General features: G+C 36.1%; 1 protein-coding gene, 1 long non-coding RNA gene and 2 pseudogenes across 2 annotated transcripts; 2 read left to right on the top strand and 2 right to left on the bottom strand.

Annotated features, from left to right (window-relative positions):
* The first annotated feature begins 854 nt into the window (after positions 1-854).
* On the top strand, positions 855-4,024 carry LOC121754057 (annotated as a pseudogene).
* A 666-nt stretch (positions 4,025-4,690) lies between these two features.
* Positions 4,691-8,265, top strand: LOC121756395 (annotated as a pseudogene).
* Positions 8,266-8,933: 668 nt separating this feature from the next.
* On the bottom strand, positions 8,934-11,012 carry LOC121756394. Its single transcript, XM_042151942.1, has 2 exons — positions 9,483-11,012; positions 8,934-9,392 (listed from the first exon to the last, which is right to left on the bottom strand). The coding sequence occupies exons 1-2, from the start codon at positions 9,588-9,590 to the stop codon at positions 9,060-9,062; spliced, it is 441 nt and encodes a 146-aa protein (XP_042007876.1). The 5' UTR covers positions 9,591-11,012; the 3' UTR covers positions 8,934-9,059.
* A 969-nt stretch (positions 11,013-11,981) lies between these two features.
* On the bottom strand, positions 11,982-14,605 carry LOC121754125. The gene is made up of 2 exons (XR_006040549.1): positions 14,396-14,605; positions 11,982-12,455 (listed from the first exon to the last, which is right to left on the bottom strand). It is a non-coding gene; the product is annotated as an uncharacterized LOC121754125 (long non-coding RNA).
* Between the last annotated feature and the right edge of the window lie 7,562 nt (positions 14,606-22,167).

Raw genomic sequence — 22,167 nt, 5'->3', positions numbered from 1 at the left:
TCCCGTCCCCTCCCGCTTTTACTCGCCGCACTCACCCGGTTGGTCAAAGGCGGGCGCAACGGGCTCGCTAGGGGTCCCAGGAGGTCCAATCGGCATCCCCCCTGTTGGCAGGTCGACAGTCGAGCTCGCCTTCTTCGCGCGTCAACAAATGCGGGCTCAGATGTACAAGATCTTAGCTGACTGGAAGACGGCAACTGACCCCGAGGAGAAGAGTTTTCTTCACTCAATGCTCGTGAGTATGCAGGCCGATTTGAATGCCGCGTGGATACAGTTGGGGGGCTCAGACGCGGGCTCAGATGCCGTAGATTTGGGGGTCCCGGATAGCGACGGCGACGACGGCAAGGAGTGAGGCGGAGGCGGGGGGCTCGTGTGTAGAGGAGGAGTTTTTTTTTTAAATTAATGTACCTTTTTTTAATTAATGTACCTTTTTTTAATTAATGTACTTTTTAAAATTTTAATATTATTATTGAATTTTCCCGTATCTGTGTCGTAAATTTAATTCCGTATTTTGTGTGATTATTAATTATTTATTTTTTATAATTTTATTTATTGTGGCTAGGCTATGACTGACATATTGCTTGTCCTGATGATGTGGCAGAAGAAGTTTTTAGTGCTGATGATGTAGCAGGTGGAGTTTGTGGCTAGGCTATAGCTGGACTATGGCTCTGCTATCTCTATTGTAGTTTGGAGATGCTCTAAAAAACTTATCAAACAAGTAATTTTTAAATTTTCATATCATAATAAAATACATTACTTAAATTGCAACGGAAGAAATAGAAAAAAATGAAAGTGGCTTATTAAGGACATATAAAAGGATTGTGGCGATGATATTACACAGCGCGGTAAAACAAGCTTTTTGAAATTGTGGAATGGCGGTATCACTCTCTCCCTCTCTCTCACCAAAATCAAATCAAACGCAAATGAAATGCCTCCTCGCTATCATTCACCCCTCCAAAAACCGCTTTAATCCTCGAAAATAAGAGCTCAATTATCCGCCGAAACCCTAATTGAACTCGAGAAACAAGCCCTAATGGAAGGTGGAGAAAATCAAATTCAGAGGAGGAGTCGAGTATCTCGCAAACGGCCGAATCAATCTGCTGAAGAAGATAATCCGATGACGAAGAAGCGGGTCGTATTAGGGGAGATAACTAATATATCTTCTAATGTAACTGAGTCAAACCAAAATTTGAGTGAGGCGAAGATCCGGAAGCTGAAACCTGAATCCGATCTGGATAAGACGGGAAATGAAGTTAACCAGGAGGTGGCTGTCAGCCCTGGATCGGGATCCGACGAGCCGCGGAGATACGGATTTGCTCCTTCGATGTTACAGTATTTGCGTTCTGTGGAGGTACTCTATTATTTGCTATTGTTGGATTTGGAAACTAGTTTGAAATTGTTCATTGTTCTTGGTTTTCTCTTTATTGTTATCCTGTGAATTTGGATTGCCTGAACTTTGGAAGTAAGTAAGCTTCGATGAAGCTTTAGGGTTTTTTTTTTTGGAATGGATCGATGCAGACCATGATTTCTAATTTGAGCAGATGTTATCTATTATTGAGTGAATATATTTTCTTATCTTGATTGTCGATTTTAATGTTTTCCTGATTTGCATAATGTTAAATTGTTGATGACTGAAACTTTGGCTAATTATTATTATTATTATTATTATTATTATTATTATTATTATTATTATTATTATTATTAGTATTATTATTATTATTATTATTATTATTATTATTATTATTATTATTATTATTATTATTATTATTATTATTATTATTATTATTATGATTATTATTATTATTATTATTATTATTATTATTATTATTATTATTATTATTATTATTATTATTATTATTATTATTATTATTATTATTATATTATTATTATTATTATTATTATTATTATTATTATTATTATGATTATTATTATTATTATTATTATTATTATTATTATTATTATTATATTATTATTAGTATTATTATTATTATTATTATTATTATTATTATTATTATTATTATTATTATTATTATTATTATTATTATTATTATTATTATTATTATTATTATTATTATTATTATTATTTTCCATTTTATACCCACTCTTATTATCCGAGCTGATTGTGATTTTATTGTCCATGTCAGTTCCTGATTTTAGTGAAATATGATCTGAACTTATCTCTTTGTTACTATAAGTTTTATTTTGATTTAAATACCACTGTGCCTTTGATTTTGTTGTACAGAATAAGCGGAAGTTAAAAATTACGTGCTTTCTTTTTTCTGGTTGCTATTTATATCTTGCTGATTTTCTGATTCATTGCGTTGTTATGAAATATGTGTACAAGGTTGAGGCAAAAAGGAGACCACTGTCCAACTACATCGAAAAGGTTCAGGATGACATAAACCCAGTCATGAGAGCAATTCTGGTTGATTGGCTGGTGGAGGTTGCCGAAGAGTACAAACTTGTTTCAGACACCCTCTACCTCGCTGTAAACTATATTGACAGATACCTGTCCGCACATAAAGTGTCGAGGAATAAGCTTCAGCTTCTTGGAGTATCTTGCATGCTTGTTGCATCGTAAGCACATGGTTTTCCTGATGTACTTTATCTGGTACTCTATGTGCATTTTCTTATAACCGTTGATGCAAATTGCAGTAAATATGAAGAAATCAGTCCCCCAAACGTTGAGGACTTCTGCTACATAACTGATAATACATACACAAAAGAAGAGGTGAGTTATGTCAGATGAATTTATCCTACAGTTGTCTACTTGTAAGTGTATCGTGTTTGTTAACTCTCGACTGTGTAACAGGTTGCTCAAATGGAGAGATAAGTGTATAGGTTTTTAGATTTTGAGCAGGGTGGCCCAACTGCTAAAACTTTTCTAAGGTAGCAATACATATATGATGCTCTCCCCTCCCCCCACGTATCTTATCACTCATTACTAAGATTGACATTAATAATCTCAACCCCCCTTTTTTCCTGTTATTTGCAGAATTTTTACAAAAGCTGCTCAAGATACACCCATGGTAGGCTTATATGCTGGAACTCTTTTCGTATTATCACCTTTTAAATTACTCTTTCATATGCTGACAATGCTCTTGTTGGTACAGTTCTCCGATGTCGAGTTTGACTTTTTGTGCTGTTATGATGCTGAGCTTAGTTTACTGGATTATGGCTGTGCTCGCTACATTCCATCAATGGTTGCGCTGCATCATCCATCTTTCTTGGAAGAATCATTTTGCAGCCAAAAGTTCGATGGGTAAGCTATACTATTTCAAGTGCTGCCATTGAAGCCTTTTAACTGTATTAGTAGTAAATGAACTTCATTTGATGGCACCTTTTGCAGACGCTAGCATTACAACGTCGCACAGGTTATAAAGCATGTGAACTGAAAGAGTGTGTCCTGAGACTTCACCATTTGCTACTCAGAAACGAGCAATCTGCGCGTGCTGTTCGACTGAAATATTCAGACCATAAGCTATGCTGTCTCCCCTTTTCAAATGCCAATAGTGAGGTACAGTACATTACACCCCTCTCATGAAGTTGTCGTGTCTGATTCGCATTCTGTTATTTCCATGGATCAGTTCAAATGTGTTTCGTCGCTAAAATCAGTGAATCCACCTGCCGAGGTTCCAGCGTACCCTTTTGAGTGAATTATCATGATCTGGTCTATAAGATAACAACCGCAGGCTTATATAGAAGGAAGGAGAGCTGCCTTATGGAAAAAATCATCGGTAGATTGACTCGAGGTTCATGGAGAATGTGATGAACTCTGTCTTTTGCATCTTAGTTGAGAGGAGATTATTGGATCAGTAAATCAAGGAGGAAGGTTGCTCTGCAACGTTAAGGGAAGATTTGTAATTGTATGTATGCTTCTACACTTGGGGAAATGAATATCATTAGTTTTTGATTAGCTACTCTATGCTATTCCTCAAATATTGAATAAGATTAGTTTAGTACAAAAATGTTGTAATACAATTCCGATTGAAAAAGTGGGCAATATTTTTTGGAAATTCGAAAAAAGGACTAATTTAGTGGGGCTAAATGATTTTTTGGAGTAATAATTGAATCTATTGTGATGTTTAGTAACGTTATCAAATTTATTAATTTTGTCCCCATTTTTATATTTATATCAAAAATAAAAATCAGTTAATTATTTGTAAAAGTGAAATTTTTTCCTCCAACAAAGTTATTGGTAATTTTCCGACAAGTTACATGACCGATTCAACCATTGGAGTGAAATTTGTTAGAAATGTTGGATAAAACTGATAAATAAATTGAGATGTAATATTTAAAGCTTGGAATTGATCATTAATTTATTTTATTTAAAGATACAAAAAAATAGCCTAATTTTTATTTATATGCTACTATTATTTGTATAAAAAGATTTATTATACAAAGTAGTTTAATTAAGCTTGCTGGTTTGAATAGGAGTATGTATTTTGTATTCAAGTTTTACTTTTAAATTTAATTATTGAGTATGATTATGAATGTGTTGGATATTACTTCATCAAAATATTAAGATATAAAATTAAATTAAATTAAATATTCATTAAATATGAAAATATTATATATAGATATAGTATAAGGAAAATATAACATGATGTATTGAATAATAGAACTGTGAATGATGTTATTTTAAGATTTTTTACTCTTATTTTGATTTATTTTTTCTGTTTTGTAACTAAGGGAAAAGTAAGTAAATATAAAAGTTGATCGGAGATGGAGTGGGAAAGCGACGAGCGGGAGCTGAAGGCGACAGGCGCTGTGCCCCTCGGCGGCTGACGCATCGGATTCCTCATTCATGGATGGGAGATCGAGACCTCCAAGCGTTCAATTCTCAACTCTTCTCTTCCCCAACAGTACTTTCTTACCCTCTTCTCTTCAAATTCTGATTGTTTATTTGTCAGTGAACTGCTGCAACCTATTTTAAAACCACTGCATAGGTCACAACATTTATCACCAAATAAGATGTTCCTGCGGAGAATGATTCCGTTGTTGGCTTTGCTTTTATGCGGATGAATTAATTTTTTTATGTGAGTTAACATTACATGATTAGGCTGAAATATATTTGAGCTGGAAACTCTAGTACGTTTAGTTTAGAAAATTAGACTACGTTGATTTTCCAATTTCGATGCTAGAGATCATTCTTGTACTACTTTCTCCGATTGAGCTAGTGCAGCATCTTTTACTAATTGTGTGTTCTCTACTTCTCTTTGATGGGAATAAAAGGAATAAATCTATTTTCATTCATTAGTCATTACCTACAGCAGACCATTCCTCTCTCATTTTCTCTCTAATTTATTACTCCTATGGAAGTATTGTATTGTTTATAGTCATATTGTATGATAATAGTTTCCTCCTTTTCCCCCATATTTTTACCCTAAAGAACATGAAAAAAGACTGGGGGGACAACTAAAATATGATAAAAAAAATTCTCATATTTTCATTTCATTCCCTTCATTGCCTTATATTCTAGAACAGTTGTTTGGTTCTCTAAGGTTGACACAAAATCGTCAACTTTTGTCTTTCTCGCAAACTAATAATGCTAAAATGGCGCGGGGAATGGAACTTGGATAAATAAAGGTTCACTGGTGGTCTGCTGGATATGAACTATTGCTTCATGATGAACCATATCATACTTTTTTTCAAAGATATAACTTGCTTGCCTCAAAATGTTACAAGCACCTTCTGTGCCTGCAGATGGGAGGAGAAGCTTCTGACGACCCATTTGCCAGAGATGATTTTTGGTGAGAGTGGTTTGATTCTTAAGCATGTCAACAGTGGCATTAAACTTCATTTTAATGCATTTGATGCTCTCTGTGGCTGGAAGCTGGAAGCATTGCCTCCAGTTGAAGTTCCTGCAGCAGCTCTTTGGAAATTCCGGTGGTATGTATTTTCATCTATTCACTTGTGATTGTATATTCAACCATTTTATTATGCCGCATGATACGTTCTGTATGCCGCTATTCTATCTTATGTTTTGGTGAGTCCGCCTATTGCTCCATATCAGATTGGTCCTACTCTTGTCCTGTATCCATGTCTTTACCTTTAACTACTGTCATTTTGAAAATTTGGGGAATTGTTTGTTGTTGGGAGAATTCTTTACTATTACTTTTTTTAAATTATGAATTGTTTGGAAAAGTCTCACATGATCAGCATAGGGTATTTGAAGGTTGCTCTTTTTCTTGAACTATAGTTTTCCTATGAATTCCATCTTTCGATTAGATATCATACATCACATTCTGGAAATATTTATGTGAGAATGAATCTATGTGGTTGTAACTTCAAAATGGTTAAACTATCCCATGATACTGCTTCAATGATGAATAGCATGCCTTTGACCAGTTACACGTACATATGCTCTACATATATTTGGTTGACATGACTCATTTTAGATATGATTAATGCCAATTATAGGTTAAAACAGTTCAGACTACAGATTGAACGGAAAAAACCAGACTAGGGCCCAACCTAGCTATTAAGCTAAACAGCACGAACTAGTTGCCACTTTATATCTCTCAATATTCATCTTACCATTATTTTTTTTTCTAAATCCAACAGCCATCCTACTGATCAGGTGATATTGGATTATGACTACACGTTCACAACACCATACTCTGGAAGTGCTGGTGTTGAAAAAAGTCCTGAGGTGTGCCTGTCTCTGATGCATCTGTGCTTTGTTTTCTTAAGTAGAGGATTCAAACACTTATGGAGTTTTGATGTTGTCACTTGTCACTGATTTTGAGATAGCAAAAGAATCAGTCATTTTAGCCACTTTATACTCTAATTCTCAGCTGTTTATTTTTGCTCCTAATATGCCAGGGTACAACTTTATATAGACTCCTGAGGAAATGGATTCCTTGCTATTTTTTCATGTTTTTTTAATAGTTTGCATAGACCTACTTCCTTTTCTCAATTGAATCCTTAGAGGCTGTGTCTTTTGTTGATTAGTCTGGAAGAGGACCTCCTGAAGAAAGTATCTGCAGTCCTCATTGGGAAGATTGTGAGGAACAAATTGACATGGTTGCATTATCAGCTAAAGAATCTATTCTTTTCTATGATGTAGTATGTCCTTGAAGCTTTTACACCAGATCCTTAATGAAATTCATTTCTGATTTAGTTTTTTCAAGCTATGGCCAACATTATCTTTAATTTACTAACAGGTCGTATTGTATGAAGACGAATTGGCTGATAATGGCATCTCTCTTTTGACAGTTAAAGTGGTAAAATATATTCTTTTCTAAATTGTTATCTTCTTCATTCCTGTATGAAAGGACTGACAGGTTAATATTGCAGAGAGTTATGCCAAGTGAATGGTTAGTTCTCTTGCGCTTCTGGGTTCGTTTTTTGAATATCTCTCATCTTTCCTTGAGCACACAACATATTAATTACTATATATATTCTCATTCCGAGTTTCCAGAAGTGCATGGAAACATAATATAATACTTCCCTTTTCCTTTTATTCTGATTCTTATACTATAGTAGACATAATTTTAGGGGGTATATTCTTTAGACTAGAATATAGATACGACGTGTGTTACAACTGTTTGTTCTTGACTGTTGGCTATTTTCTTACAGCTCAGAGTTGACGGGGTGCTCATGAGATTGAGGGGCACTCGTATGCATTGTAGTTTCAGGGAGAGTACAGTACCAGTTATTCTAAGAGAAATCTGCTGGACAGAAGCCACCTTTAAAGCCTTGTCATCTGTGAGTCATTCTATTTTAGTTGAGCTGTATAGATACAATGTTTTCTCTGAGTAGCCTCTTAAACTCTGCTAAAATTATTATCGATTTTTCTCTCTGCTTTCTTGGGTCCAAGTTTTGATCCATTACATTTGTTAATGCATATGTCCTCAAAGTGTAAAGACGATATTCTGAACTAGTATTGCATTCATTTAATATGCATCATTCTCCGAATCTCCTTTACTGTTTCCTTTTTCTCCTTTGAAAGTTACTCTATGTCAATTGTTGCAGAAAGGATATCCTACAAATTCTGCTGCATACACGGATCCTCGTATCATCAGTGAAAGGCTTCCAATGGCCATGCGCAAGACCCAAAAGCTTATAGTAAAATAAATACTGTAAGCTATGACAAGACTTGGCGTTATTTAAATAACTACAGAAAGACTTGTCAATCATCTCGAAGAAATTAGAACAATATGTGATGTAGATTTCAAACTTGTTTTGAGGAAACTATGACTATTTGATGTGAAAGTTCCACTCTCAATTATTTTTTCAACGTTTTTCTGTTCTTTTCTTTTTAATTGATCTCTTCAGTATTTGGTAAAAGTTGCAGTCACTGGGTAATGGAAAGAAATCAGTCTGTGTTGCATGTGTTCGGTATTCTTGCTTAGAAAATTGCATAGAAAGGACAAATATGGTGAGGAAAAATGACCTTTTTGGCAATGAGAGCTTTGCCTGTATTAGGCACTCAAGAATGTAAGCCTTAACTTCACCCCAAAAGCTAGCTCAAAAGTGGGGATTTTCACTTAAGTACCCACCTGTAGTTTCTCATGGGTTTGATGTGGGATCATAACAATCCACCCCCATTAAGATTGGACATCCATGGGTGTCTCACTCCCGGTAGCCTTCGATCGACCTAGGCAAGCTGCCTTTGAACTGCTGGAGTCATACAACCCTATCCCCAGCTAGCCCTCTTCCATACATGTCAAGCGCCGACTGGTTGGACTAAATTGTTAGCAGTCAAGAATGGAAGCCCTAAGATCACCCGAAAGCTAGGTCAAGGGTGGAGGATTGGCTCCCACTTAAGTAACCACCCATAATTGCTAAAGGGTAGACTTTTGACAGGGAAACATGCAGCACAAGAAGTGCTTAGGGATAGAGGTATCTAATAAAATCCAGTAATTATTTACTCACTAGCTCACATATAAAGAGTTGAAAGTTCTTTTTCAGCAGGAAACTAAAATTAATAACTTTAGTAATGATGCATTGAGCTTTAAGTTTTAAGTCTTATCTTCTGGCAACTCTCTTGAAAACATAGGTTACAAACTTACAATAAAATCTAGAAAATATTTGCCCTAACAGAAACAGAAGCTTTAAAGTTTGAGATTTAAGTCGAGCATAGTTGTTGAGTTGGATGATTTCTGCTCTGGTTGTTGGGGTTCTGGTCGGAAACTTCCAGGCCACATCGAATCTGCTGCCCCTTCCACTGTGCCATGCTGCCTTGCTATTCCAAATCTTGTGTCAGCCTCACTAAATCTGGCTACAGTCTTATTTCCATCTCTGCCAGGTTTGTGCACAAGGGAATGGGCCTGGACCCCTAGTGATCTGAACATGGAAGTGCGGATAGGCACGGGCAGGGCCATCATCGCCATCATTTTGTGTGACTGGTAATGCCGTACTGCGCCTCTTTCCCTTTTGTGAGCATTCTGGTGTCCACCCAATGCTTGTGAGCTGTAGAATTTTCGCATGCAGAAGTTGCAAGAGAAAACCTTGGCTGAAGCTAGTCTTGATTGTACCTCAGATTCTCTGGATGCTCGTGGTGGTTCCCCTCCGAGGCTCAAATTCAACCACTCTCCAGGATTCACTTGTGGCGTGCCTTGATCACCAGTTTCTTCACTTGGCATTATAGCTTGTTACAGCAGCCAATTCCTTCTCAGATCACTTGCCGGTGTTGAAAAAAGCACAGTGTTGAATGGAGGTAATCTGTTGAATCCTTTCTCTTGACTCTCAAATTGGTTCTATATATGAGGGATGGAATAATATGAGATTGACACAGATGAAACATTGTGGTATAAGACAGCTTCGATCTATCATATGTCTCATCACTGTCCCCACCGGGTGATGCTTGGGTCTTCCCAAGGGGGGTGGTTACGTCATGTTTAATCTTTGCCATTGTCAAGTTTGAGATTCCCCACCCACCATTTTTTTCTCCTTATCTTTTGAAAGCACTTCAACTTTAGTTTGATTCTATTGGATCAGTTAAAAGTAAACTCATGTTGCCACTCCTATAACATTTCCACTTAAAGTCAAATCAAATCCTTATGATTTTCTTTTATGCCTGCCATCATGCCATGATTTGGGCAACTTCAAATTTTTTTCAACTTTATATGATTGATGATAAAGAATTCCCATATGATGTTATCTTCATCTGCTTTAGAAAACCTGATCTTAATCCAAAAGTTATTGGAATAGATTTCAGCTATTATTCTGGATCTCTTGTGGTAACTTTTCTTCCATGTTTTTCTCATAGTTTGACATGAGTTTGTTTCTAAAAGCTCTCAGGCCAGGTAGGTATGAAATATAATGGAGATGGAACCCACCTATAAAATGTGTTCCCTCTATAATGGATGTGTGAGTGAATAAGAAGATAGATTTACAATATATATGTGGGGAGCTAGTGGTTCCGGAATTATATTGCACTGTGTATTTTCGATTTTTCGATCCATAAAAGTCTTGCCGAAAGTGGTGGGTCTGGAAACTTGGCAATAATGTTTGAAATAGTAGGAAATTTTACAATAAAAAGATTTGTGGGTATCTTAAGCAGTAGTAGTTTAGTTTTATATGAGAACATGAGTATCAAGGTGGGGTGTCTTTGAACTGTAACTTTTCAACTTATGTCTTAGAAAGCTTATTATTTTCCATCTTCCATGTCTAGTTTATCAACTTTATTCCACATTGAGTGTGGTTTACGCTAGCTTGAAGCCTCTAATCACAAACACACACACACAAACACAGCATATATTTCTTATCCTATGCTGATGTGGTGTCCACTACCATGTGACAAATACACCTTAATTTGAATTTTTATCTTATGGATTTTATAGTACTTATGAAACTAGTGGTTTAACATGCCACTTATAAGCAAAGTGTATGTTTTTTGCTTAGAAATTGAAATTTTTAGGGTGTGACAATTTGCTTTGCAGTTATTGTTTATGCATACAGGAAAGATTGCAAATTTTATGTACCATGATTTTATGTGGTTCTGCTAGAACCGAAAATTTCGGTGCTGTTTAACTGATAACGAACTAACCGAATACTCACCCCTATTTTAGAGCTGGTTGCCACAGGAGAGCAGTTCAGACATCAAAAGAAAATAGGTTGCAGAAGAATCACCACCAAAGTCGAATCTCAGAACTATCATGTGGAAGGAAATGAGAATAATAGATTTTGATTACGTCGTCCTTTCTTATCTCAAGGTCATTCTTCCTATCGGATAAAATAGGAATATAATGTTGAACATAAATCCTTGTATAATTTTGCTAAGTAATCCCACTGAATTCCTTTCCCATTGCTATTACTTGAATGATAAGACTGCTTTGCACAATGGAGAGATTCGAAAATCGACATCGAGCATGAAGAATCTCGAGTTGCCCCTCAAACACAGAGATCCTGTGAATTATTGATACATTAGAGGACGACTGAACAGCATCTGAAAGGACCAGTTGAAGAAGATGCTTTAGTACTTGTGTTTGGCCGACTAAAGCTTTGTCATAGGATAAGTTTTGATGCTTTTACTATTCCAACCTAATGCCATGTTACATCATTTTCATGTGGCCCAAAATTATTGTCCATTTAAGTTTGCATTAGAACGAGACTATTAAGCACATCTATAAGACGCTTTGCTTTCAACCAATAAATTAGGGATTCGAGTCAACGCAAGAATATACAAAGAACCATTATTGATCATCTTTAGAAAAGAAAAAAAAGTTTGCATTAGGACAACGGTGATGAAATACATCTTAGTTGGTAAAAATAATTCCATTATAACCAATAAGTTGGAGATTCAAGTTACTATAAGGCATGAAATAAATAGAAAACCATTGTACATATTCTGTAGAAAAGAAAAAAAAAAGTTTAGAATAGGACAAAATCTTATAAAAGGAAAAACCATGGATTTTTTTTATCTGGGTCTAAAACCGTAAGAACCCTTGTCGTACCAGTTATAATTCCACGAAAGTTTCTTGCCTAGCAACAAAACTAGTATAAATAAAATTATTGGTGATTCAAGTTTGCAATTGGATAATGACGATGAAGTACATCTTAGTAAGTAAGATGTCTCCCCTCTAATTAATAGGTCAAATGTTTGGATCACAACGGTCATTAAGTAAATAGGAATCATTATCGATCTCCTTTAAGAAAAGCAAAAATAGTCTGCAACAGGACAACCACTTAAAAAAGAAAAAAAACCTAACTAGAGTTGCATGTTTCGGTTCAAAACAAGAACCTCCGAAACCCTTGTATGACCAGTTATGTGGAACCAAAACCGGCAGTTTCCGGCCCAGCAGCACCACTATTATGAACACAAGTATTCAGCTACCTCAAAAATCGTCTTAAATTTAGACTCCACCTGAAATAGTCTAGAGTAAACATGAAGAAGCATATTGTTAATTTAATTTTAATATTCCCCAAAGAGAATTCCCGCAGAACCACCTATTAACCAAGTCCGAGATTTGAGCATTGGCTCTTCTGGTACAAATATATTCAGGTACCTGCAACAATACAAAACTTGGCATATTAATGGGGACAACAACAGCAGGGATTCTGTGTTACCTAAAATAATTGAAATTAGGTTAGAAGAACATGAAGCTGTCTGCTTAGAGTATGCTTGGTGAATAATTAGTCACTTCAAGAAGCATTAGCATGTAGAGCCAATTGTTTTTCCATCACTAATGTAGTGGAGCTGAACAGACATCCCAAAGGCGACAAAGAAAATCCCAGAATAGTTCTATAAATGGCACCGTGTCATGCAAAAGTCCTACAGCAAACATGCCCATTTCTCATTTCTTTGCTCAATTTCCTCTCATCCACAATTGCTAAAATTAAGTCATTTGCACAACGAGTTTCCAAATTCAGGTCAGATGTTACTAACAACTGAAATAAGTATACATGTGGCGTTTATTAGCTTATATAATTGATACAAAATAAGTCTAAACAAAAGCATAATTGGGTAAAAAGCCAATGAGATTATGGAATTAAATATTCTTGCAGATATTGCTACTGCACTATTTGTTCTAGTTCCTAACTTCCTACCAATTTTCTACTTATCAGTTATGTGGTTTGACGAGTCAGAAGGCATAAAACAAAACATGAAACAAAACTCAATTATACAGGTTAAACAGGAGTAGATATTATCCACATGTAGCCACCTCTTTTCAGCTATCATAATCCTGAAATGAAAGTGAACAGGAAAGGTTTCACACAGACCACACCTTCATTCTTCGATTAATTTGGATCAGATAAGAAACTAAGAAAGACAGGTTTTCACATTGATAAACTAACTTGACCAACAGAGTGAATATTCAGAAATAAGTAGAATAGATTATCACCTAATGGCAACCGGATAATTGTTCAGTCTGCCAGTCATCAATGAACAAGCATAGCTTATTACCAAGTATTAATGAATTATAGGGAATGTCATAAGTTGGAGCATTGTAGCCTTTTTGGGCAACTCAAACTGCAGGCCTAACCTAAATCAAGATAAATAACTTCTGGGAAAACTAAATAAATCTAGAAAAATCGAATAAAAACTTTTATAGCAAAGCAAGTGAATATTGAGTGTCGTACATATATAAGCTCAGTCCAAATATTTATGGCAAAGCAAGGGAATACTGATTGTCGTACATTTATAAGCTCAGTCCAAATAATTGCTTTATCCACTAAAAGATGGGTTAATCTAAAAGATCACATTCAGGTAAGTTTTCTTGGGGAAAGATTCTTGGTTCTTTCTCTCCAAAATCCTAATGATACTTATGTAACAGTCAATTACAACTGAACTGTCTTCAATCCCAAAATGCTTCAATATTGAACTATCGGACAGCATTTACATTTAAGAAGAAATTAAAAGGGGAAAAGAGGGTATAGAAGTATAAAATGCTCGTTACTTAAACTCCATTTATTAAATACTAGTGATAGCATTTCACTAGCTTACTTGAGTGAAAATATCTCTTAGTAAGTTATACTTTGATTGTTACATAATCAGTTCACTTGAGTGAAAATACTAGTGATATCATTTGCATAACCGGCTATGTTATAGTAATCCCAGCTCCCCCAATGTATTGCATCAAATAATCTAACTAAAAACATCAGCAACAGAGTAAACAAGTTGATAAATTCCCCACAAGACAATAAGCTGGGAAACTAGAATAATCACATCTCAAGTTCAATAAGTAATAGGAGTAATTCAATGCGGCAGTTTCTCGTTTCTCGTGAAATCGTAGCAACTAAGCTTCAAATTGATGTTTCTCCCTAAAATCTAAACGAAATTCTCGTTCGGTTAAAGTGAAAAAAAAAACTTACAAAGATGTGATACATAATTCAGAATTTTTTCAAGCTTAGAAAACTCGCTGGAACAGATTCAAACGCCGGATTGATAAACAGTTCCCCTAAAATCCGAAGATACAATGAATGGGGGGAAACACAAAAATTAGACCTGGGATTGGAAAAGGAGAGGCGCGGTGAGTTGAGGCGAGAGGAAGAAACGGGAGCAGGACGCAGGGCGGCGATGAACGGGAAGCGGAAGCCCTAGCGGTGGACATGAGCGATCGGGAAAGAGAACCGCGCCAAGCCATTGTTGCAGCTTCGGGAGAAATGAGAAAATGATACGGTGCTTCGCAGCGCAGGCAGGAGTATGTACACTCTTTAGCGCACTTATCAAATTTTCAATATCAATGTCATCTTATCAATACTTGTTTAATAGGAGTAACAAGAGAAAATATATTTTTATATATTAATATATAAAAGAATTTTTTTTAAAAAATGAAAGGTGATGTCTACAAACTAAAAGGGAAATATCCTCTGTTTATAAAACTTTAGAGCATCCACAACCGTGCTCTTGCCAGAAGCACGGTTATGGGCCCGGCCCCACTTTTTCTGTCTGCTCGCTGGCAAGAGCACAACACCCACAGCTGTGCTCTTCCGCAAGGACGAGCACAATTAATTTAAAATTCAATTAAATAATAAAATTACAAATGACAAATAAAATAAAAACGACATAATTAAAAGCCTAAAAATTACATAATTAAAATACTAAAAATTAAAAAAACCACTACTCGTTGCCGAATTTCATCCACATGTGGTTGATTAGGTTTTCTTGTAACTGTATGTGGGTTCGGGTATCGCGCATTGTGTGCCTTGTCTCGATCCTCTGGCCAACCGTCGTATGCTCACCTCGGCGTGGGGGAGACCTCGCTGTTGAGCTTCAGCGAACTAGATCAAATCGCCGCTACACAATGCGCACAATGCGCGATACCCGAACCCACATCGCCGCTACACAATCGCCGAGGTGAGCATACGACGGTTGGCCAGATGATCGAGACAAGGCACACAATGCGCGATACCCGAACCCACATTCAGTTACAAGAAGACCTAATCAACCACATGTGGATGAAATTCGGCAACGATTAGTGGTTTTTTTAATTTTTAGTATTTTAATTATGTAATTTTTAATTTTTAGGCTTTTAATTATGTCGTTTTTATTTTATTTGTCATTTGTAATTTTATTTAGGTTTTTTTAATGAATTTTATTATTATGGAAATGTTATTGTTTAATTGAATTTTAAATTAATTGTGCTCGTCCTTGCGGAAGAGCACAGCTGTGGGTGTTGTGCTCTTGCCAGAGAGCAGGCAGAAAAAGTGGAGCCGGAGCCACAACCGTGCCGCTGGCAAGAGCACGGTTGTGGATGCTCTTATGCTACTATTGTTTCATTATAAGGTTATGTTTAGTAAGAAGTTAACTTTTCCACAATTATTTGCATGTTTGTGGACTTTTCATGAATTTTGTGTTAATCTATTCTCCATACTTTTTTGTAAGGTCATATTATTGGGTTTATGGTAGTGTGCACATTGGCTTTGGTTGAGCGTTTGGAGTAGATTTCTTTAATGCGATTTAGGGTTCGATTGAGCAGTAGAGTAGCAGACAGTCCACCGATGGTTCCGGACGACCTCTTGGTCAATATCAAAGCAGATTCCATGTCCAGATGTCCTCCCTCTCCCTCTCCCTCTCCCTCTATTAGTTTGAATCAAGGGCAATTGGGCAGCAGCATATGAAGAACCACTCACCATCAACTGCAACCATTTCTACGTGTTTGAAAAAGAGATCAAGTAAAATTGTAAAAAGTGGTGCGAATCCCATGCATTGTATTTAAGGGATGGATAAGGGCCACCGTTGTTGTTGACAATTGAAACTAAAATAATACTATAGTACAACTATCCCACGTCGGTGTTACTTGAAACTATTATATAATTCTAACAGGCCACTCCTTCTATAATCAATTGGTTGGTTTTAGGATGGAACTCATGGATTTCTATCGGTTATAGTTGTGAATGTTAAATCTTCTAAATTCTGTCTCACATCGACTTGATAAAGATCTCATCTAATCTATATAAGTGTGGATAACTCTCCCCCTTATGAGGTCTTTTAAGGGGTGAATGACTCATTTCTAATATGGTATCAGAGCAGACCCAAGTCGATGATGGTTTTCTCTTTATCTCTTATCTACCTCACGAGTGGTCTTTATCTCTTATCTACCTCACGAGTGGAAGACCGATGTCCTTTCCGTCCCACATCGATGATGGTTTCTCTTGCATTGCCTACCCACTTGATGGAAGACCGATGTCCTTTCCGTCCCACATCGATGATGGTTTCTCTTGCATTGCCTACCAACTTGATGGAAGACCGATGTCCTTTCCGGCCCACACGTGAGGGGGGTGTTAAATTTCTGTCTCACATCGACTTGGTGAAGATCACATCTAATCTATATAAGTGTGGATAACCCTCCCCCTTATGAGGCCTTTTAAGGGGTGATTGACCCATTTCTAATAGTGAATAATAACAAAGCGCAGATTTTCCTCCAAATTCTCAACAAAATTCAGTCTCCACCGTGTATGTATGTATGTATCTATGGCATCAATGTCACAGTTATTATATCTTCAATGCAATCAAGAAAGAGCATACCAACAACTTGTTTCACCACCAAGTCTTCTAAAATTCTAAATATCAAGATAAAATGCTCAAGTTCACCAAAATGGTGAGATACTAGTCCTATGGCTATGACAGTTACAAAAGTGGAGGACTGTTCTAGTGGAGGCGCAGAGGAGTCCTCTTAAATAAAATTTAATGAAAAATAGCTCACGGAGAGAGATAGCGCGCAGTGGGGATGTGCAGCGCCGCCGCCGGGGACGGCAGTTGAGAGGCGGGGAAAGTGAGAGAGGAAGAGTTGGGGGGGAGCACCGTTTCTTTTCCTTTTCTTCAAAGCTGGACTCTTTTACTTGGACTAGTACGTGGGCCATGGAGTTAAATAAAAATAAAGGGAAATGATGGGCTAAGTTCTAATTATCCTAGTTTGGGCCGGCAGAATTGTTGGGCTTCTTTTTCAAGTGGGCTTATCTAAGTAAATGATTGGAGGGATTAATTGTTTGGCAAATTTAATGGTTCGACTAATCAACGTGATGGGCCGATTAGTTAAATCTGAGATTACTAATTGATATTCGATGTACTTCCTTCGTCCCAAGGTAGTTAAGACATTTTTTTTTTGCACGGGATTTAAGAAATTGATATGGTTCAAGATTAAAGTGGAGAGCTTAAGTAAGAGAGATGATAAAGTAAGATAGATGAAGAAAGAGTAAAGTATGAGAGAAGATAGAATTTTTGTCAAAAAGATAAATGACTCAAATACTTTGGAACAATCCAAAAAGGAATATGACTCAACTATCTTGGAACAATGAGAGTATTTATTTACATGAATAATTAATTCAAGGAACTTAGTGTTTTGAATTAATTATTGGAATTAATTAATACCATGATTTAATTAATGTATGGAGCTTCAAAAATTCCCTCGAGGTTGAATGAGAATATAAAATGAACACCGTAAAGGACGTATGCATTCTATTCAAAATTAAGTTATTTTTTTAAAAGTCTAATTAGCATGTTATCCTCTTTTAAAAAAGGTTTTTCACACGCTATTTAGACCAGATTGAAAAATCAGGTTTAGGATTTAAGTGAATGTGAACTTTCTTTCTAAATATTCTCATTGTCCTCGATTAGAAGTTTCATTTTTTCATTTCAGCATATCTGCAAATAGGAGTCCCGGTTCATTTTTACTATGAATTGTAATAGGCTCACATTCCACTAACTCATTATTCTTATATTTCATTTAAAAATAATATATACAAGTGTAACTCATATTCCGCAAACTTTTTTCTTTCCACTTTTCTTTACATTTTTTAAAACTCGTGTCGCTAATAAATGAGACTTTTATTAGCAGAAGAAGAGTTCATGAACTATGTTTAAAAAAAAAAGACAATGACATCACCAAAATTTACAAGTATACAGATACACACTATTAGCGGAAGGAGAGTGTATGACGTATGAACTATGTTAAAAAAGGCAACGACATCACCAAAATTTACACGTATACACATACACCATCACATTTGCCATGGAAAATCACATTATAGGATGATTGAGATTTTTAAAACTTCATAATTTGGATGTGACAGAGGAGAATTTGACAATTTTTTTTTTATTTCGCAGGCAATTAACAATTTAATTTGTGTTCATTATTTAAGGTAAATGAATCATTTTTGCATGAGCATGATGTTTATAAAATGGACATCTAAGTAATTAGCGTGTCCTATATTCATGTTGGGCCATTTCTAATCCGTAGACTGGAAGTATTTTAATTTTTCTAATTAAAATAACGTCATTTAATGGTTGAGGTAGTTTCGAAAACGAATTAATCATACAATATAAACACCTGTTGCTTTCAAGGTCGTTGCGACGCCGACGACACAATTTTTTCGATGCAATTTCATTTGTCCAACAGATAAAATGAGTGAAATACATTCTAAAAGAAAAGGATATTTGTTATTACTAAAAAGAAAGGATATTCTAAAAGAAATACATTACGAAGATGCAAATTTGAGCAAAATAGCTGAATAATTTCCTATGAAATAATTCATTTACTGTAAATAATTAACACAAATTAAATTATTAATTTCCTATGAAATAAAAAAAATGTCAAATTTTCCTTTGTCACAACCAAATTACGAAGTTTGAAAAATCACAATTATCCCATAATAGTGATTTTTCATGGCAAATGTGATGGCAAATGTGATTTTTCATGGCAAATGTGATGGAGTATGTGATATCAATGAATAGTTATGTAAATATTACATGATGCGAATGACTAACCGAAGTTATTTTGAGTCTAAATAACTAAAAAATAATTGATACCATTAGACAATCTCAGAATTTTTAAAAGCATGTTCTACACAATAAATATGAAATCTCAAAATATAAAACAGTAGGTTTGAAAAGCAAATTTTCTTTTTTATCATATAACATCTCTAAGGGGAGAGGTAAATGGGGAGGTATACTAATATAACTACCATATTTACCTTTTTTTGTGAATTAAGTGTAGAGAGAATAAAAAAAGAGTGAGAAAAATTAAAAATGATGTTATATCTATTTAAGTAAACGTTTCAATTTTAGTAGGACAATCTAAAAAGTAAAACATTTCTTATTTAATGAGATAAAAAGGATTATATGATAGTGGTGTGTTATATTGCTAACTCATTCCTAAATTGCTAACTACATCTAAATGATAGACATTGGATCATAAAATCAATGCACAAGATCATTCATTCATGAGTATAAATACATACACATAAAATGTCAATAAGGGTTATTAATGTCATTTGACCAAAAGTTAGTTATAACTAATTTTTAAAAAATATCAGCAAATTTTAAATGATTATAACTATCTTACTTTAAATTATTTTTTCACACAACTTATATCAAATTAAAGATAATTTATAAGAATTCTAACGAGATCTCACTTGCATATGTTTCGATGTCAAAATTTGATTTTTTTTTAAAATTTTCATATTTTTAAAGAAGCAGCTTAATGTCAATGTAGCTATCATAAAATGTCAATATAAATATATACAATGTCAATACTAAATTGTGTTGACATATTCAATGAATCACATTGATATGTTTAATACACTATGTCGACATTTTGATCCCAAACCCTAATTTTGATAGTTTTCTTATCTTTTTAAATTTAAATAATAATAAAACGAAATTACATAGGGCAATCTATAGATCACTAGATTTCTAAATTAGTTGTAGTTAGCAATTAAAGATTGAATTAGCAATTGACTATTCCCTTTATATGATATATCTTATCTTTTGTACGTTGATCAAGTACTCCATATTATAGCAAGTAACAACTCCAATGATCGTTATAAATGCTGCCTATTCTTCACATTTTCCTTCTCATATTGTTCACAAAGATATAATTGCCGCCCATTAGTTTTTTCTTGTTTGGTGTTAAACTTTTAAGATTTGTTTTGTTATACTCCATGTGTCCACCGTTTAAAGAACCCCTCTGACTTGGCACGATGTTTAAGAAATTATTTGATTTTATAAAAAAAAAGTAAATGTAATATGAGATTCAGGTAAAGTATCAGTTTTATATTAGATCGTGACACGCATGAATCTTAGGATACCCTAAATAACCAAAAAATAATTGGTCAAATGAGACTGATGGAGTACGTACTAAACAAGCCCAACAGCAGTAAAGCCCATCAGCCTAAAGCCCAAGAAAGAGTATCAGTCCGGCATGACTAAAGAAGTTCAGTTCGGCACAACCAAAGAGTTCGGCCCCAGCCTACAGCTCGGTAAAAGCCAACCAATCAAACTCTGCTCTCAGGTCGGCATCAAGCTCTACAAAGCTGCTCGGCAATAATTCAGCAGTTCGGTCTCAGCATCGGCAAAAGCTGCTCGGCAATACCGAACTGGGAGCCACGACCTCCACTACATGATCTATCTAGTGGTGGACCCATGCAGGCTCTCATGACCTCCACGACATCCACGACATAATTACTGATGATGTAAGCCACTGCCTAGTTAGTGGCCATGCAGGATCTCATGACCTCCATGACCTCCACGACTTAGGGTGGTGATGCAAGCCACGATCTCAGTTCAATATATAAATAGAACTTAGATCTGATAGACCAGGATTTACTAACGCTAGAGATAAAAGATCATATAGCAAGTCTGTGTTGTAAGCTGTAATCCCAGATCAAGCAATACAATCTTGCCCTCCCTTCTTCCCGTGGACGTAGATTTACTTCAGTAAATCGAACCACGTAAATTCTTTGTGTCGTAGTCTTTATCTTCTACCAGCATTTACAAACATCAGAAATTCGCGGATTCATCACTGGCGCCGTCTGTGGGAAACCAGAGAACCAAATCTGTGATAAAGCGAATTTTTGATCCTTTTTCCACCACTAAAAAAAAAAAAAAAAAATGCATACCAGATCACATAACACCCGTGCCTCCGTCCGTGATAACCATGAGGAAGCTAATCCAGCAGCCCATAGGCCTGGAAAGCAGCCTCGTGAGAAATCTGTCTCCAGTTCTCACGAAGAAGGAACAAGCCACTCCAGGAGAGATCGCACCGAGTCTTCCCAGCAGCCCGATTTAAATGAAGCTGTCAAGCTGTTCTTGGCCGAGAAGCAGGAGGAGTTCTTAACCTTCCTGCAGAAGAGCCAACAGCCGGAGAAGACAACGGCGGATTCTCCCTCCTCATCCAGACATGAAAGTCACTACCGCAGTAGTGACGTGTCTTCCAGGAGAAAGAATCCTCAACCCCGACATGTTCCTGTTCCTCCTCGGTACCGGAACCACAGGAGAACTCCATCTCCTCCGTACCGAAGAGATGTCGGGTTCGCCATGTACGGAGCATTAAAGACTCCGTTCTCGGACGATATCACCCGAACTCCTTTGCCGCGGAACTACCGGACACCGTCAATGACTTATGACGGGCTAGTGGATCCTCATGACTTCTTGGGATGCTATCAATATAATATGGCGAACCAGGGTCTCAATGAGGTCCATATGTGCAAGCTGTTCCCCGAGCTGCTCATCGGGAACGCCAGAAGGTGGTTCGACAGCCTTCCTCAAGGCAGCATTAGATCCTACCGAGATCTAATGGATGCTTTCCATAGGAGGTTCTTTCAGAAAGCGGAAGCCCGAATTACTTCGGCTCAGCTGCTTTCTATACGTCAAGGTCGCGACGAAAAGATCAGCGACTTCCTGACGAGATTCCATAAGGAATGCCTACAAGTAGATAATCTCAATGATCTACTTGTTATTTCGGCATTCCAAAATGGAATCCTGCCCGGAGCTCTCTA

Source organism: Salvia splendens, chromosome 11, assembly GCF_004379255.2.
Source record: "Salvia splendens isolate huo1 chromosome 11, SspV2, whole genome shotgun sequence".
NCBI lineage: Eukaryota > Viridiplantae > Streptophyta > Magnoliopsida > Lamiales > Lamiaceae > Salvia > Salvia splendens.
The sequence above is the reverse complement of the archived record's forward strand: the minus strand, read 5'-3'. Positions and strand labels throughout refer to the sequence as shown.

Bases quoted from the DNA above. Each gene is read 5' to 3' on its own strand.
- LOC121756394 (XM_042151942.1), bottom strand. From the start codon at position 9,590: ATGCCAAGTGAAGAAACTGGTGATCAAGGCACGCCACAAGTGAATCCT. The intron at 9,393-9,482 runs GTACAATCAAGA...GGTGGACACCAG, and splicing joins GAGCATCCAGAGAATCTGAG to AATGCTCACAAAAGGGAAAG.